The 17,882-nt window shown below is 53.9% G+C and overlaps 2 protein-coding genes across 2 annotated transcripts in view; one reads left to right on the top strand and one right to left on the bottom strand.

Moving 5' to 3' along the window:
• GATAD2B (GATA zinc finger domain containing 2B) overlaps positions 1 to 1,129 on the top strand; it is a 73,969-nt gene extending 72,840 nt beyond the window's left edge. The window contains exon 11 of the mRNA XM_028488815.2: positions 530 to 1,129. Coding sequence (XP_028344616.1) covers positions 530 to 663 — 134 coding nt within the window. The 3' untranslated portion in view covers positions 664 to 1,129. The remainder of the gene's footprint in view (positions 1 to 529) is intronic.
• A 5,655-nt stretch (positions 1,130 to 6,784) lies between these two features.
• LOC102995824 (immunoglobulin superfamily DCC subclass member 3) lies at positions 6,785 to 13,464 on the bottom strand. Its single transcript, XM_028488814.1, is given in 10 exon segments — positions 6,785 to 7,957; positions 8,036 to 8,165; positions 8,851 to 8,958; positions 9,342 to 9,506; positions 9,824 to 9,963; positions 9,965 to 10,066; positions 10,358 to 10,525; positions 10,667 to 10,823; positions 10,930 to 11,067; positions 12,974 to 13,464. Coding segments are annotated over 10 exon segments (1,146 nt in total). The 5' UTR covers positions 13,008 to 13,464; the 3' UTR covers positions 6,785 to 7,953.
• Between the last annotated feature and the right edge of the window lie 4,418 nt (positions 13,465 to 17,882).

The raw sequence follows: 17,882 nt of genomic DNA, 5'->3' as shown, positions 1-17,882 counted from the left end.
TCACTCTTGTTATTTGGCAAAGGTTTGCTAAATCCATATTACATGCTAGGCACAGTACACTAGGGTTTTAGTGGTGAAAATGACACAGTCCTGTCTAATGTGCCCTCTTAGTGGGCATGTGGTTATTGATCTCTTTTGGCCAGAATAGCAGGGTTAACTGTCCTGATCCAGTTTGAATGACCCAGGGATGCTTCTTTACAGTCAGCAGGCCCAAAACCAAAGCAGATTCAGTAATTCCCTCTTTGTCTTGATTATTTTCCTCTCACCACTGTTTTCTCTTGACTCTTCTATACCATCAGGACTATGTGTATTATTCCTGGTAGGATTGAAGTTTTGGGAAGACCTCTCCTAAAGCTTGGGAGCAGGGTGGGTAGTTGCTACTGAAATAAAGCTTAACTGAGTCTGCAAAGATGTAGACAACTTCTAATGTTTCCTCTGCATCTCCACCACTGCAGCCCCAGGGTAGTGCGGAAGAAGGTGTCATTTCCTCTTTTAATACCTGCGTTCCACTTTTGTCTCCTGGGTCTAGGTGTCAACATTGCATACTTGAACACTGGTATTGGAGGACACAAAGCCCCCAGTCTGGCAGACCGACAGCGGGAATACCTTTTAGACATGATCCCTCCCCGGTCTATATCGCAGTCCATCAGTGGACAGAAATAACGCCTGTTCCACTTGTACTGCCCCAACCTTGTATCCTTTACTCCTCTCCTCTCCCGTTGCCCCCAACTTCCGTCGCATGCAGTGCCTGTACTGGTGCCTACCATACACGGAAAACAAAACAGAAAAACAGAAGACAAACAGTAGAAATCAACAAGAAAACACACGCCCTGCCCCGCCACCTCCCCTTTATTTCACACTGCTGCGATCTGTTCTTCTGCCACTTTCTCTCTTCAGTTTTCTGTAACAGTGAGGTGGATCTTTGCCTCTGATAGAGGTCAGAATGAGGTCCTGGGGAGAAATCCAAGCCCTCTGACGTGTGTTTCTAAAGTTTGTTTTTATGCTTTAATTATTATTATCATTTTTAATGATGTTGTGTGTCCTCCCTTTGTTCAGTGGACGGTTAAACCTTTTTATTTTCCCCCCAATATTTTTTTTTTCTCTTTTCTTTCCTTTTTTTTTTTGTAAACACAAATGACATTCAGTTAAGTGATAGGAGCATTGCAGTAGGGTCCCCAACTGCCAAGTAGGACATGACTGGGAGTGTTAGGGGCGGAAGTTTTTAATGCACTTAACCCCAGGGTCAGGGGGAGGTGGTGGCATCAAACAAGGAGGAATAGCACACCCGCTGTGGGGTGTCTCTGAGCTGCACAGTTCTGGAGGCAGTGTTGAGTATTGAAGTTGGGCTCTGAGAATGAGGGGAAAGAGCCTGGAAGGAGAAGCTTTAAAACTTAACCACCCTAGAATTGACCCATAAAGAAGGGGGAGAAAGGGGCATGACAGTGAGCATAATGTTGAGCCAGGGAGGACTGAGACCAGGTCCTGGCCTTCTGGATGCTGGGGGAATGAGATTGGTCTCCTGACCCCAGTGGAGACACAGAAGTCTATTCCAGGCCAACTAGCCCCAAATTATTTCATCTTATTTTCTTTGTAAAATTCTCCCCCATCCCTGTCTCTTTTCTTTTTTTAAATCCTAATCTGCCCTTGGTAACCACAGCCCCATCTGTAATAGAGAGAAGTGGCTATTCCTAGCCTGACTGCTGGGTGTCCTGGATGTTGGATGGACATGAGTGAGTGAAATGTCAAAGGGAGGAAATAGAGGAAGAAAGAAAGAGGGGTTTCCCTCCCAACAGTTGTGACTTTCCCATTTGTCTCTTTACCTTCTGAGCGCCAGGAGATGAGGGTGAGGGCACCTAACAGATTGGAGTGCTGCCCTGACCCTGCTGCACTAACTGCAGAGCCAACCGCTCAAAGCCAGACAATTCATGTCAAAACCAATCCTGGACTTGTGCTATACAAGTAGTTGTTGTCTTTTTTCTCCCCAGAATTCTATAAATTTTGCTTTTTTGTTTGTTTTTGTTTTTTTCTTAAGTGCTACTAATGTAGAGAATGAATTGAATTGTGCAATGTTGCTTTTCTGGGGATTGGGGAGATTAGCATCCCATTTGCCCATACTATGGGGGAAGGGGGAGGGGACCAGGCTGTTTTTGAGGTAAGGGAGGCCCCTTAAAGGTAGAGGTTTCTGCTCTCCTCAGTGTATGCCCACCTGCCTCTCCAGCCGTAGAAGCTGCCAGAGTTCAAGGAAGGGATACTCTCAGCAAAGAGGTATGAAGAGAGGAGTTTAACATTTTACCCTTGAAAGCCACCTGGGGAAGTTCCCCCACTTTTATTTTTAAAATTAAATAATTTTTTAAAGTAAGAAGGCACTTTTAAAATTAACACACACACAAACTGCACATCCTCCCCATAAAGTTTGGGGAGGGGATGGGAGAAGGAGCTGGAATCAGGCTCAGTTCCCCCCACACTGGCCTCTACTCCCCATACTCCAGAGCCACTGTGGGTGATTATACTGGCCCTACGGGCCTTCCTGGCTTTTTTTCTTTCCTCCTTTCCCCCAAATTCATTGAGCACTTAATAAAGGAGCAGAGATGCAGCCTGTGTCTGGGCTCCCCCAGTGGTGAAATGATCTGGAAGCTAGACGCTAGTAACAGGTAGTGATGGGGTCGTTTCGAGTATTTTTCTGGGGAATGTGGAACCCCTGACTGTAAGTGGTGGGAGAGGGAGGGGGGTTAGTGGAACTGGGTCTGGGATTATTTTAAAATTATATATATATATATAAAGATATATTCTTACATCTCTCCTTTGCCCTCTGTGCTTTGAAAGCACTGGATAAATCGTTTGGTTTTGCTTTTCCCTCTTCCACGAAATTGGAAGCTTTTTAAAAAATATTTTCCCTGCAAGTCATCTTGCCTTGTGGCATGTCCGTCTAGCTTCTTCCCCCCCCATGATGAAGTGCCATTTCTGTTATGTCTCCCCTCCCCCAGCTCAGAGGTGCTCAGAGGTACGAGGTACCCAAGTTCGTCAATTGAGATTAAAAGTAAGGAACAGAGAATGTGCAATACCGTCTGGCTGGGGGGTGTCCCTGCCCATAGCTGAGTCCCTTCCCTGGGAGCCAGGCCACCTTTAAATGGGGTTTGGAAGTAATATGTGTCGAGAATGGGGGATGATGGGGAAGGAAAGCCTGTGGTCGAGTGCCTGCTAAGGTGCTGAGGCGATAGGGGAGAGGATGGAGTCTTCCCTGTTTTTATCCCCTCAGGGTCAGTTACACAGAGGCTGCTTGTTGACTAGTATAGCTCCGTGACCCTTTGCTCAATCGCTGAGGTTTGATTTCTTACCCTCTCTTCTCCCCATTTTCATACCCTTCCCAGGGATTAGTGACAGGGGTGAGGTTCCCCTAATCATGGTAAAGTATTAGCCTTCCACCTCCTCCCTTTCCTCCCTCTCCCCCATCCTTCTGTCTTCCTCATTTCTCTACTTTTTCATCACTGATTGCCTTGTGTCCCTCCAAGTCTGTTGTTGCTGTCCATCCCCAGGCCTTGGGCCCCATAGACACTAAACCTCATGCCCTAAAGATAGGAGGAAAGACCCTCTGTTCAGAGTTATTTTACCCCTGGAGCATTGAAGCTCAGGGTGATACTAGAGTGAGGATCCCACCAGTTTTGCCTGGCTTCCTCCATCCCCAGAGGCTTTAAAAGTAGTAGTAGTTTATGGACAGTGGCTTACTCTCTAGAAGCCTGATATGGGTGGATAAGCGGTAAGGCTTGGGTGAAACTGAGGGACAGAGGTCCTTATTTGTCTTTTTTTTTTTTTTTTTTTTTTTTTGTCATTTGACCACAGCATCTGGACTTCTTTCATCCCTGGAATAAGTACTTTTTCCACATTTTTTGGATGTATGTATGGTAGACAATTTTTTTTTTTTAAGACACAGAGATAAATGTTTTCCTGCTTTGGTTACCTTTCCTTTCCCCTTTAAAAGGAATTAGCTATAGAACTGCTTTGTAAAGATGCTTCTTGATATTTTACTTTTGTTCCTTTTCCCCAACCACTCCCTTTTCTCCCCACTTCTCCAGAAGGCATAACCTTCACACCCCACACCCCACACCCCAGTCCTAGGCTCCCTTCCCCTCCAACAAGACCTTCATTAGCTTATGATATTTGCTGCCGAGATGTTATAACAAGGACTCATTCGTGTATATAAGCTATTTCTTGATCCATTTAAAAGGAACTGTACATTGTGTAGAAAAAAAAAAAAAAACTGAAAAAGAGAAAAAAAAGCCCTAGCCATGGATATTGTGAAACTGTGTTATGTCATTTTGTAATGTGCCCGTTTGTGTATGATCCGTGCAAAAGGGTTTCTGGGGAAGGGGAGGGGGTAGGGAGGCAGGGCTGTGGAGGGTGGGTAGGGGAGTGGGCCGGGCCCAGCACACTGAGACTGGCTGCTGCTCCAACCCCATCCCTCCTTAGAGATGCCACCTCCCCCACCACCCACCCCTAATTTGTGCCTTGCCTCCCCACCCTGGAGTAGTCTCTCCGGGTCACCAGCACTGCCTTGGCAGAGCCCACTCCCTACCCTAACCTGCCCATCCTCCCTACACCCCAGCATTAGGTTGATACTGTGGGGAAGTGCTGGGGGTTGGGAGGTAGCCGAGGAATGGGGCAGTTCCCGGGGGCATTGAAACCAAGTATTATTATGAATTGTAATTGTATTTGCACTGTTTTTTTTCCTCTGATTGCATCAGCATATATACAATATACCTATATAACAAAATTCAGTGTCAAGCTTTCTTATGCAAGGGATTTCCTCCAACCCCAAAAAAGAACCTAGTTTCATGGGCCTTTGAGGGTGGATTGTCATGGGATGATAGAATGATTTTAACAAGTCATCCTAAGAAAGTCTCCCCTAGGGAGAGCCATATCCATCTTTGTAAATTGGGGTGAGGCTGGGTTACTGCAAAAGCTAAGGCTCTTAGTCCGGACTGTGGAGAGTAAAGAGAACCACAACACAAAGGGAGGTGGGTGGTGGCACAGTCTGGAGACCTGGGGTTTAGTCCCAAGCTTTCCTACTAACTTGCTATGTGACCTTTGGTAGAGTTAATTTTCTGGGTCTCAGTTTTCTTATTATTTGTGAAGTGATGGCAGACAGGGGGAGATCATCTGGCCACCAAGTTTAAAATGCTTCCTTCCCCACCTACAAAACAACTTGAGGTGAGGAAAGTGTTGGGCTGAAAACCCATGGAGGAAACCAAAGTGACTAGTGTTGAAGTGGGTAAATGCGTGACAGTACCCTTGGAGAGCTTCCAGGCCCCTACTGTACCTTTTGGTTTAGAAAAGGCAGCAGAGTGATGTTTAGGACATCAGTTAAACCTGTGACATCTTTGCCCTCATGTCTCTAGTCATCCAAGGGCAGGGACCAGGCCCCAAGCCCCACCTCACAAGCAGCTGCCCTCAAGGGTGGTTGACCATTGAATACCCCAGGTTGGTGGTCACTCACACCCTTTGTGAGCTACAGGATGCAGAACTTTACTCACTTCTTGGTAGGAGAGCTCAGATATAGTCTACATCTTGTCTCCTTCCCTCAGATCTCATCTGAATCCCCTAAAGGCAGCTGTCTCAACAGCTGTCTCCTTCAGGGGCCCAATTTCCCCACAGCCTGGGCTGAGTACTCCCACACTCTAGGTCTTGGCTGGTAAAGCCTGGAGAGGGTACAGGATGGTGGGTGAAGCCCTGGTGAAGGTGGAAGGATAGATTGGTGGTGGGGTGGGGAGCAGGGAGGTGGGATGGGAAATGGTCTTCTCTGAATGGGGTGGGTGGGAGGGGAACAAGACCCTTTTGCACAACTCTTTAAGTTTCCTTTTTTTAAAAAAACAAAAAACAAAAAACAAACTCATTCTAATTTTCTGCATTGTGTTTGGGAATTAAAATGAAAAAACTAAGACCAATAGAAACTGGTTTTCAAAAAGGCAAATACACTCCCATCTGTTTCAGATGCTGCTGAGCATTTCAGCAGTGACAGATTCAAATAATAAGCTAATTTTTGGAGAAAGGATTAAAAGAAAAAAAACTTTGTAATATTTATCACTTGCAAGCTATGTTTAATAAAGAAAGGAATGGTTTCTAAACTTTCCTGTGGCTTGTGCTGCTTTAGTCATGGGGGGGCAGGGGGCAGTTTGGTGGGAGAATTTTAGGGGCGATCGATCTGGAGATATTAGCTATGACTTATACTCCCTCCAGTCAATGGGGTACCTTTAGTTTGTGCCCTTTTCTTCAATTGTGTTGATTATTTAAAGCCCTTCTGTATTCTTCTTCCCCTCACCTTTATGTAGATCCAGTGTTCTGGAAGCCACTGACCCCACTTAAATTACCTGATGACATAAGGTCTAAAGGTATCTGTAAGGAGGCTGCATTTAACCCAGAGGCTGGATCTCCATCCTGTCCTAAGGAGAGGTGTACCCTAGCTGTCCTTGGCCCTTCTCATCACACTGCTCTAGGCTCCAGTAACAATCCTTTGTAGCATGCTGGTTTCTCCAGGTGGGGACCGTAAAACAGCTCACACTGTTCCTTCCTTAGCAAACTGCAGAATATGTAGTTCCTCAGCCTCAGTGCAACATCCCCTGAAAGATCTGGAACCGCTCTGTCTTACCATGTCATCACCCCCACTTCCCCGAGTTTTCCTTTCAATCCAGAACATTAACTGGATCCTAATTTATTTTTTCCATTTTGGTTTATTTCCAACAAAGCTCTTAGAGCAGGCCCACCCAGAGGAGAGGATGTTACCTCCTCAGGGACCTGAAGTTTGGGGCTGTTCTTAACCTCTTGGTCCCCTGCCACATTTATTAGTTAAAGCTGCTTATGCCCCTTGTGCAGTTGGGGAGGGGCAGGGCCCAGCCTTGCTGGGGGTCTTGTCACTGGTATGAGCATCATCCTACAAGAGCACAGAGGAGACGGTGTTTGGGGTCCCCCTAAGACCTGGGTTTTCCTTCCTCCAAGACCCTACCCCCTTTTTGGCACAATACTGGACAGCCTTGGAGGGAAGCAGATTGAGGGAGAGCCTGGGGTTTGGTTTTAGGTTTGTGGTCAAGCTGGACGAGGAGGGACAAGGGAGCCGGGAGGAGTAGGAAAGAGGTGGTCTTTGACACCTAGAATTGAGGGGAATAGATGTGTGGGGTGCTCCACAGCGTCTGTGCTCATTCTACGAGGGATTCAAGGCCACCAGAACCTCAATGCAAACTAATATCATCTCCTTTCAAAAATAGAAAAATGAGGAGGCATGCCTCCCGAAAAGGGGTCCATGCTTTGGATCTGGAAAGGGGGAGATGGGCATTTGGTTGCTCAGAGAAGCAGTGTGTGTGAGCTTAGATGTTCAGAACTCTTATGATGTTGGGACAAGGGGGCAAGGAACTTGGCAGCCCCTTTGCCCACCTGCCTATTTAGACCACCAGGAATGCAGGTTGCCTGTCCCTGGTCAAGACTCCAGCTCAGGCATGAGGAGACGAAACAGATTTCAGACTGGGGGTTCGGGTTGGAAGATGGAGTTGCTGACAGAGCCCCTTGCCCCGAGTCCCCTCTTGGTGGGGGCGGGGGGCTTTAAAGCTCTATATCTTTGGGTAGTTCATATTTGGATCAAGAGGATATATTCGATGGGGTTATGAGGAGGACTAGTGGGTTGGAGAGAACTCCCACCTGAGCATGGTTTAGTTTGAGGTCATTCGGTGTGTTGGGGAAGACACAGATTTCCCCATTTCTTGAGAAGGGAGAAACAGAAATCACAACCTCTTCTCTCGCCCTATGGTCAGACCTGACCCTCCCCGGAGAGGGGCTTAGGGACCTTTGGTTCTTTCTTGACTCCGGGGTGGCAGGGAAAGGTGACGTAGATTCTTTGGTGGGGCCGGAGTTAGTGGCATCTGGGAGGGAGCCAACTTGGAGGGCCCTAGGCTAAGGGCGGCTGCTCCACGGTCACCTGAGAGGGAAGGCGGGGATCAGGCTTTGGCCCCAGAGCCTCAAAGCATGCTACTTTCTCCTTCCCAATCCCCCTCACCTGGGTGATGAGTTCAGTCTTCTCCCCCGGCTTCCCTCCACTCGGAGCCTGGCCTCTGCAGCCCCCAGCTCTGTCCGAGGCAGTCTGAGGCACTGCCCAGCAATCTTGGGACCCCTGTCTGCAGAAGAGGCTGCCCGGACAGGGAGGATCAGCACCCTGACCTGCCTGGGGCTTCTCTCTGGCTTAGCATCCATCAGTCCCAGCCTTTCATCCTGTTCCATACACCACAGGGGGAGAGGCTGGGCCCCTTCCTCGTGCACAGGATGGCAGGGATCTAGCTCTGGCCCACTCCTGCCACCCATCCTCTGCCTCGGGAGCCCCAGTGCTCTCTGCCCTGCTTCCTGCAGCCCACCAGGCCTCCTCCCACTCCTGATACCACATAGCTGTGAGAAGAACTGGCCCTCCCTCTCTGCCTCAGCGTCCTCATTTGTAAGACGGATTAGTCATGGATAAAAGCCCTTTCTTGCTGTTGGGGCCTATGCCACCATAGTGCAGACTGTCTTTCTAGCAGTTTTCCACATATAGCCATCCTGGCCCTTACCTATGTCTCCAGCCCAGGAGGAGACAAAGGCAAACAATGAGGGCAGCCAGGCCCACGTGGATGCCCACCACAACCCCAGGCAGCGAGCTGTTCTCATCCTGGCTGCAAGAGCACCCAGCCTTGGACTCTGTGGACACAGTGCCATCTGTCAGAGGACCAGGATGGAGGCAAAGCTCAGGCCCCTCCTCCTCCCTGAAGACTGACAGCCGTAGGTCCTATAGGAAGAGCCTGCTCTGACCCCGGGCCTGCTACCCTCCTACTGGACCCCACTCACCAGGGGCGGCTAGGGCCACATCACGCAAAGAGACAACACGGGCACTGCTGTTACCATCCCCGTTGCCACTGAATGCCTGGACCTTGATCTCATAGAGAGCGGCTGGCTCTGCAAGAAGCAGGAGATTGTGAAGGGAACAGGCCTGGCTGGGCCAGGAAGCTCAGTGCCTGGGGCAAGACCACACTGAGGAGGGGCCACAAGAAGGTTCGGGGCCTCACCCAGATCTCTGTAGAGGAAGGAACTGACAGTGCTAGCCAGGAGCAAGGGCCCCTCAAAATGGACAGCGGGCAGCTTGCGGTGAAAGAGTTTGAAGCCCTGGATGGGCCCCAGCTGGGACGGCAGCTCCCAGGAGGCCTGAACAGAGGTGGCGTTGAGCAGTCTGGTAGAGAAGCCAAGGGCAGCAGGGACTACAGAGAAGTGAGATGAGCTGGTTGGCAGCCCTGTCTGCCTGAGGCCAGGGGCTCTAGAAGGCTGGAGAGGGTGTCACTCACTGCTGCCCATGGTGGAAGCGTGGATGGAGGCAGGGTCCTGGCTGGCACCCTCTGCTGAGTAGGCCCGCAAATGGATAGAGTAGACCGTGTCAGGCTCCAGACTGGAGAAGACATGCTCAAAGGTGCCTTTGCCCACGGCCTCTTGGAGCTCCGGGCCAGCTGGCTCTGAGAAACAGAGCAGCTTGGCAACCAGCATCCCTCTCCCTCACTACAAACATCCCCCACCCCCACAAAGTGGGCACAAAGCCTCGGCTAGGTCTCCAAGGAGAGCAGGGAAGGGGGCTGCAGAAGTCGGAGTCAGGATGAGAGGGGCTGACAAGCAGAAAGAAGTACCAGAGGACCACAGGCCCCGAGGCGGCCAGTGCCCAGACAGGCCTGGGGGTCACTAAGAGTGAGGGAAACTTGCCCAGGGACACCCCCAGTCAGGGGAGAAGTGGGCTGGGGCTGGGGCCAGGGACTCCCATCTACCCGCCCACACCCACCTCCAACGGGCCGGAGGTGCAGCACATAGCCGGTGATGTCCCCGTTGGAGGGCGGTGGTTCCCAGGACACTCGAATGGCAGAGGTGGAGAGAGCCGTTGCCCGCAGACCCCTGGGGGCAGGGGGTGGCTCTGGGTCCCATCACAGCCAGGTGGGCACTGGCCTGGTTGGAGCCCGCGCTGTTCTCTGCCACGCATTGGTAGATGGCCTCGTCTGCTGCTGAGATCCCCGCCAGCATCAGTGTGCTAAGGGAAAAACAGACGTAGCCACTGGGGGCTCCTTCCCGCCAAGTCCCCTGCCCCGGTTGGGTGGTGAGACCCACAGACCTGCCCAGAAGCAGTACACACCACCTGTGTGTGGGCATTGCTTGTATGGAGCAGCCAGGGCAGAGCCTCCCGTGGGTGGCGGTGGATGCAGGGGGTTTGTGTGGGTGGTAGAGAGTGTTGTGAGGAGGTGGGGCTGGACGCCTGGGGCAGGCGAGGTTACATCGGCAGTCAGGCAGGGTGGAGGGGGCGGGACGGGGGTACCTCAGGTACCTGTTGTTGTGGGTTAGCCGAATGTTATCCCCAGGGCTCAGCCCCTTCCCATTCTTCAACCATGCCAGCCGGGGCTCGGGGACGCCCTGGGCCACGCAGGTGAAGACGGCGTTGCTGCCTGGAGGCCTGGACAAGGATTGTGGCCACTGGACAAACTCGGGCGGAGCCGGGCAGGCAATGGCAGGTGGAGGGCGCCATGAGGCCCGGCCTCTCACCTTCCTCCTGCCCCTGCCCCTCTCCCCATTCAGGTTCCCATGCGGGGGATGGGGCGCCCCAGGACCCTCCCTGGCCGGCCCTCGGGGCTCACCCTGCACGAGCAGGACGCCCTGTGCTGTGCGTCGGACCCGGGTTCCCGGCCGATTGGCTGCACAGACGTAGACGCCCGAGTGCTGGACCGACACGTCGGAGATCACGAGGTTCCCGGTGCCCAGGACTTGGATGCCCTCTGCGCCGACGCATTGGCCATCTACAAGGAGACACGAGGGGTACAAGGAGACACGAGGGGTCAGAGCTGCGAAAGCGCAAAGTGCTGGGGGCTCCAGGAGGCGGGGTGGGACGGGGCAGCTTCACACCCAGGTGGCTCCAGGAGATCAGTGGCCATGGGTGGCCTGTGGCGATGCATTCCAGCAGCGCCGTCTGGTGTACCGTGAGCGTCGGGTTCTGAGGCCCAGACAGAATCTCGGGCTCCTGCAGCAGCCGTGGGGATCCCACTGTGAGGTAGAAATAGCAAATTGAGGGATCAGGCAGCAGCACTCTCCCCCTGCGCCCAGGACAAACTTTGCTCCCGGAGGACCCTTCTAGTCCTCAAGTGACCAGACCCCAGAGCAGCTGCCATTTTACTCCTGGTTTACAGATAAAGAAAATTACTTGCCCTAGGTCCTATGGCGGTAAGTACAGGTATACCTTGTTTTATTGCGCTTCACAGATACTGCGTTTTTTTGGTTTGTTTTACAAATTGAAGGTTTGTGGCAATCCTGCGTTATCAGATGATGGTTAGCAATTTCAGCAATCAACTATTTTTTAAATGAGGTAGGTACATTGTTTATTTAGACATAGTGCTATTTAATAGGATACAGTATAGTATAAACATGATTTTTATATGAACTGGGAAACCAAAAAATTCATGTGACTCACTTTACTGTGATGTTCGCTGTGGTCTGGCACGGAACCTGCGATATTTCCGAGGTCCGCTTGTATCAGGGCTAAGCAGCTCTGGTGTACTAAGCAGGCCCCAAGTTAAACTGGAGGGGCGGAGAGAGGAGAGGGTGTAAGCATGCCCCGCTACAGGGTGCCCCTGGAGGGCCTGCAGCAGTGTCAGAACATGAACTGGCCAGGTAGGGGGGGTCCCCTGGGGGGATACCCAGGGGCCTAGTCCCCTTCCCTAAGTCACCCACAAAACAGGAAGGAGACCCCTCCCTCAGAAAGAAAGCCAGGCCTCCCTGAGAAGTCAGCGTGTCTCAACTGCTCAGAAGGGATGCAAATGTTTTTTGAAATACACTGCTCTTTGGGTCTTCATTTTATGCCACCCTCTCCCATTTTATTAGGTTATTCAACGAATCATCACTGGGGGGCTGCCGTATACCAGGCGCTATTCCCACACGGGGAACAAATAGCTGTGAACAACAGGGGAAACAGGCCTTTGTTTTTCTTTATCCAGTCACCCCCATTCTTGTTTTACCACTTCGTATTTTATGAGGCTTTGCAACATATCTTTAACCTTTTCATTAATGTCCCTTATTAAGAACTCCTCTGGGGACTTCCCTGGTGGCGCTGTGGTTAAGACTCTGTGCTCCCAATGCCGGGGGCCCGGGTTCGATCCCTGGTCAGGGAACTAGATCCCACATGCATGCCACAACCAAGAGTTCGCATGTCACAACTAAAGGAGCCCACGAGCCGCAAATGAGCCCGCCTGCTGCAACTAAGACCTGGTGTAACCAAATAAATAAATATTTTTAAAAAGAAAAAAAAAAAAAGAACTCCTTGGGAATTCCCTGGTGGTCCAATGGTTGGGACTCTGCACTTCCACTGCAGGGGGCCTGGATTTGATCCCTGGTTGGGGAACTAGGATCCCACAAGCCGCACGGAAAAAAAAAAAAAAAAACCACAAAAAAAACTTCTCATACAAAATTTTGTCTCTAAAATGAAAGTTTCTCAAGGACTGGTGTAAAGTCTTCCACATCTTCAAATCTGCCTCAAGGCCTAGAATAGTATTTCACCCATTCTCCGTTCATTCATCCATTCATCCCATCATCATATACTGAGGGTCTACTTTGTACCAGGCACTCCTCAGTTTGCCTTCCACAAGCTCTAGTTCAGGCTGTGGACTGTCTTGGAATGTCCTGGCCTTGGCCAAGGAGGCCATGTTCCACCTGGTCAGACCGTTCAGTGATGTAGAGCTGGTCCATGTAATGACACTTCACACGTCCCTGGCTGAACCTCTCCGCGTGCCAGGCATTATACTGTGACCCCCAAATGCACTGTCCCCTTTAATCCTCACTACAAGCCTGTGAAGGGAGTGCTTTTATTTCTCCAAGTTTACAGATGAGAAAAGCAAGTGTCAGAGAGGTTAAGTAGCTTGTTCAACATCAGAGGGACTGGCAGAGGCTGAACACAAACCTGGATCTTGGAAGCACTGGACAGCTGACAGCATACCCCTCTTGCCGCTGTGAGCTCCTCGAAAGCCAGGGAAATTCTGTGTTCCTGGCGCCTGCCCGGGGTAAGGTCTGCCCCAGGGAAGTGTTTTAGGAGTGAATGGCTGGGGCTTCGGTACCCAGCTCCTGTCCCTGGGGAAGAGTCTACACTGACCCCAGCTCCTTTCCTGATATTTAAAATACAGGCAACCCACGAACCCTCAGTTACTGGTTGATCCTCTGCGCCCAGCAGGCACCTGCTTCTTCTCAGCTGCCTGAAGCTCTCTTGGACATTCATTTCCCCGCCTCTACATGCAGCAGGATGGAGGACCCGTGCCTGCCCGTAGCCCGGCATCTGGCCAGGAGTACTGATCATCATGGAAGCCTGGCATCCCGCCCTGCCCTCCTGCCCCGGATGGTTGATGGGAACAGGAAGTGGGAAGCCAGAGGAACTTCCCCCGGGCTTCCCTCTGCTCTCAGGGAGGAGCCCCTGATCCCCACCCTTTGCTTTCAGTTTCTAAGTCAGCTCCAGAGCAGAGACGCAACAGATCCCCCTCTTCCCCCTTCAGTCTTCAGTTTAAAAACTAAGCACCCTTCGGTGAAATTTTGCCTTGATGCTTGCCCAAGGTTCACTTGTTGTCTATACTATGGGGCCCCCTAGTGGATGATTCAGGCACGCCTTCCCTTCACATCCCCGGTGGCATCCTGGCTTCAGGCTGCGGCGTCAGTCTTACCTCAGTTTCCCGTTAGGTGCCAACTCTTCAGGGGCTCTGCTGTGACCCTCACTTTGGGCACAAAACTCTCCACCCCCACATGGCCTGCATTTGGGGTCGTTCTGGGTGTTTCATCTCAGGTACAAAGCTATTTTCATCCTCACCCCACGGAGGAAACATGCAAACGTGCACACACACACACGCGTCTGTACATCTAAGCACACCACTCACAAACACAAGCGCACGCAGGCATTCACTCCCAGCCGAGACACAGGAGCCCACGCTCAACCCATAAAGGGCCCCCACTGCCCTCTGGATCAAGTCCAAACTCCTTTTCATGATGGGCCTCACCTACCTTTCCTACATCAATTTTTTGTTAGCCTGAATTCTGCCCATTCTGTGGTCCAGCAACATGGAACTGTCTGCATGAACTGTGCTATTCTCACCCTTGTGCTTTTGCACAAAGCAATGCCAGGAATGCCACCCTCTCCACCTTCCTGACCTTGGACTGCCTCTCTCCGCTCACCCTTCAACAGCCAGCTTGGTATAGCTTTCTCTTGAGGCCCTGAGCAGCCCTTGCCCACAGCCCAAGGCTGGGTTAGAGGCCCCTGCCCTGGGTTCCCATAGCACCTCCCTCTCTACTCAGTTGCCAGCTCTGGGAAGCCAGTGATGGACGGAGCCCGTTCCGCCTGCTTACTGCTACATTCCCAGCACAGTCCTCATACACAGCCGGCGCTCAAAAGTATTTGCGCCGCGTACGACATCAGCCACACCCACTCGCCGTGGTGCCAGCTCCCACACCCTCCTCTCTGCCCGGTGCCCACTCTGATTCCCCTGGTCCTTGCTTACCCTTCAGGGTCAGCCAGGCGTCCCGGCTGTGGCGGGTATCGGCCACATTGTGTGCCGCGCAGCGGTAGGTGCCCACGTCAGCCCGGCTCACGCTGGTGATGCGGAGGAGGCCACGAGGCAGCAGCGTCACCCTGAGGATACAGGAGTCGGGGGTCCGTGGCTGTGCAGTGGCCCATGGCCTGCCACCCCGCCCCTTCTCGCTGCTGCTCACCAGTGGCTGGCAGTACTCAAGGTCGTGCTGTTGTGCTCCCAGGAGACGGAGGGCTCCGGCACTCCCCGGATCAGGCACTGGAAGCGGGCGCCTCCGCCCGGCTCAACCTCCGCGGACTCCGGATGTTGATGGAAGCGCGACAGACCTAGGGCGCGGGGACCACCTGAGCACAGAGAGCTGGCCCCCCGCTCTGCCGCCAGCAGCTCTGTCCCAGAGCCCCAGCTCCCCTCTGTGCCCACGGCTGCCACTCCCTGCTGACCGCCTCGCTTGCACCCCTGCAGTCTCACGTCTGCTATTTCTTTGGGCCATAAGCACTTTGCCTTCCTCTATAACATTTAAAATTCTGTTTTACATTTGCACTGGTATCAAGACAAATATAATCCAGCACTATAAAATAACAACGCATTATTACATACTCATTATTATATTCATTTTTTCTTCTGGTGCCCTAGGCACTGTGCATACTGCGTCTAACGGCCAAGTCGGCACTGCCCAGGCCCACCCTGGGCAATTCTGTGCCCCGCGGGTGCCGTCTGTGGGTACCCCTGCGCATTCTCGTTCCCCCGCCCACACAGGAGCAGCCCAGTCACTTACTCGCCAGCTGCACCCGGCCCGCCGGCTCACCAGGCGCCCAAAGCGGTTCTGGGCCACGCAGTGGTACTCGTGGGTGCGGGAGGGGAGGCTCCAGTGGGAGGGCGAGGTGGCCAGATGCAGGGAGCCGTCGGGCATCAGGGTGGCACTGCTGTCGTAGGCCAGGGCCAGCCCATCCCGCTGCCAGGAAATGGACATGGGCAGCTCATCCTCCACCCGGCACGGCAGCACCAGTGGGCGCTCCCGCGTGGCCACCACGTCCCCCGGCTCCCGCAAGAAGGCCAGCTCAGAGCCTGCAGCGCGACCTGCGGGGACAGCCAGCGAGGCCTGGACGCGGCGGCCTCCTGGGGCCCGCCACCTCCCCTCAGTTTTGAGCCCCTCTCGGCCTGGGCGAGGGGTGAGGAGGCAGGACTTTAGTTTGGGGGGACCTTGGGACAGCAAGGGAGGAGGGGGAGGAGGGCCTCGCAGTCTGAGGAGCAGGGCCGCCGTGATCGATGGCCTCTTTCAGCTGGGCCCTGGCAACGGGGAGGGGGCGGCGCGGGCACAATGGCGAGGCCAGGGGCCCAGGCGTGGGCATTGTGCTCCCCGGGGGACAATGAGGTCGTCCCCTCTCTCCGCCGCCGGCCCATCTGCGTGTCTGCCCAGAGGGTCAGCTTCCCAGGACTCCTGGCTCTCCCCCCTCCCACCGCCGCGACCCCAGCCGCCGAGTGAGGGAAGGAGCGCGCTCACATACTCACTCACAGACACACACACTTGGACTGCAAAGCCACCCCATAACCCAGACACAGTCTCCATCCCAGACACTCTCGCAGAGGATGCAGGCACAGGTCACACAGAGATGTCCCTACAGACTCAAAGTCGCAAATACGCAACAGACACCGACGTCCGGGCCCGGAAATGCACGAGCAGAGCTGCAAACCCACGTGCATAGACGCCGACTACACGCACACGTGTGGATACGGTAACTCAGCCTACCAGGCTGAGCGGGGACCTGCCCGGCGGAGGGCGGAGGCGGACAGCAGCCTTGGAGGGGCCAGAGCCCACAGGCCCAGGGCTCAGGCAGCCTCGGGACCCTCGGACACCTGCGGGGAGACCTCTTGATCCCTGCCTCTCCGAGACCCTCTGCCCGACAGCCCCTCCTAACCGCACAGCCCCCGCTTTCCTTCCCGGCGAAGCCCCAGGACTGTAGCCAAAGTCTGCTCCCCCAGGCTCTCCCTCTACACAGCTCTTGCCCGCAGGTACATACATACCTGTCCTCCCTGCTTGCCTGCAAGGTTGCAGCGCCTCTGCTCTTCTCAGCTCGGCGCCCCGCACCTCCCTCCCCCATTGTGCCCCCCAACTCTCCCAGCCCCGTGGCTTCCGTCTTACCCTCCTGTTCACCTCTCCCACCTGGCCCGCACCCACTGCCCCCCACTGCCCTCAGGCTCCCCCTCCCGCACATCCGTCTTGGAGCTGCAGCAGCCCTGGCCCCGTGTCTCCACAGGCCCGGCCCCCTCAGCCCCGGCTGCTCCCCAGGCAGCTCTGGCCTCTGCCTTCGGCCTGGGAGCCCCGGGCTGCGGGTATTCCCGCCCCACACACTCAGGGGGCACAGTGTTGGGGCTCTGGCCCTGCTGCGGGGAGCCTGGGGTCTGAGGGGGCCGGGCTGGAGGCTGCTGTCCCTGCTCCGTCTCCCCCGGAGCTGGGTCCCTCTCTGCCTTCAGCCTGAGCCCCTCCCCACCCCCATCCCCACTGCCCCCTCCTCTCAGGGCCAGGACCCAGACACTGAGACAACTGGGGTGGAGACAGGGGAGGGCTGGGGGCCGGTGAGAGGAAGGCAAAGCTGGGGCGTCGAGCCCGCCCCTTTCCCAGCCTCTAGAATCTTCTCCCAGCCTTAGACCCACCCCTTACTCCCTCTCAAACACTGATGAGTGAGGTTCTGGGGGTGGGGAGAGGCATCTGCTCCCCTAAGACCAACTCTGGGGATCCAGGGCCAGAACTGGGAGGCCTGAGGTCTGATTTGGGGGTCCCAGGGAGGGGTGCAGAGCCCCCCTCTCCTAGAGGAGTCGCCGTCCCAGGCGCTGAGCCGGGCCCAGTGTGACGGAGCTCATCCCATTAGTTTGGTCACGGCCCCAGCAGCCACCTCACCATTCACAGTGTCACTTTCCAAAGCTGTTCTCTCTATTCTTGTTGGGACAATGGAGTGGGGCCTTCCAGGCCTGGGAGGCGGCCAGAAGGCGGCCAGAAGGCAGGAGGTGGGGATCCAGCCTCCACTGCCCCATCCTAAAGAGAAGAAAGAAAACAGGGCCCCTCCCCTCGCCGGGCTGACCATCTAAACATGCGAAAAGTGAGGGGCTGCCCTTTCACCAGAGGAGCCTGGGACTCAGGAAGGTGCTGACGTTCAGACCTAACTATTTTTGTAGGACCTCCCTCCTCTAAACTGCAGCCTCCCTCCCAAAAGCAAAGTTTCTGGAAAGATGGTGGTGGGGGCGGTTGTCTGTGAGAAAGGATGAGGAGAAAAACCAAGGGTAGGGAATCTAGTTGGGGCAGAACAC

This window comes from Physeter macrocephalus, chromosome 4, assembly GCF_002837175.3.
Source record: "Physeter macrocephalus isolate SW-GA chromosome 4, ASM283717v5, whole genome shotgun sequence".
Lineage (NCBI taxonomy): Eukaryota > Metazoa > Chordata > Mammalia > Artiodactyla > Physeteridae > Physeter > Physeter macrocephalus.
The sequence above is the reverse complement of the archived record's forward strand: the minus strand, read 5'-3'. Positions and strand labels throughout refer to the sequence as shown.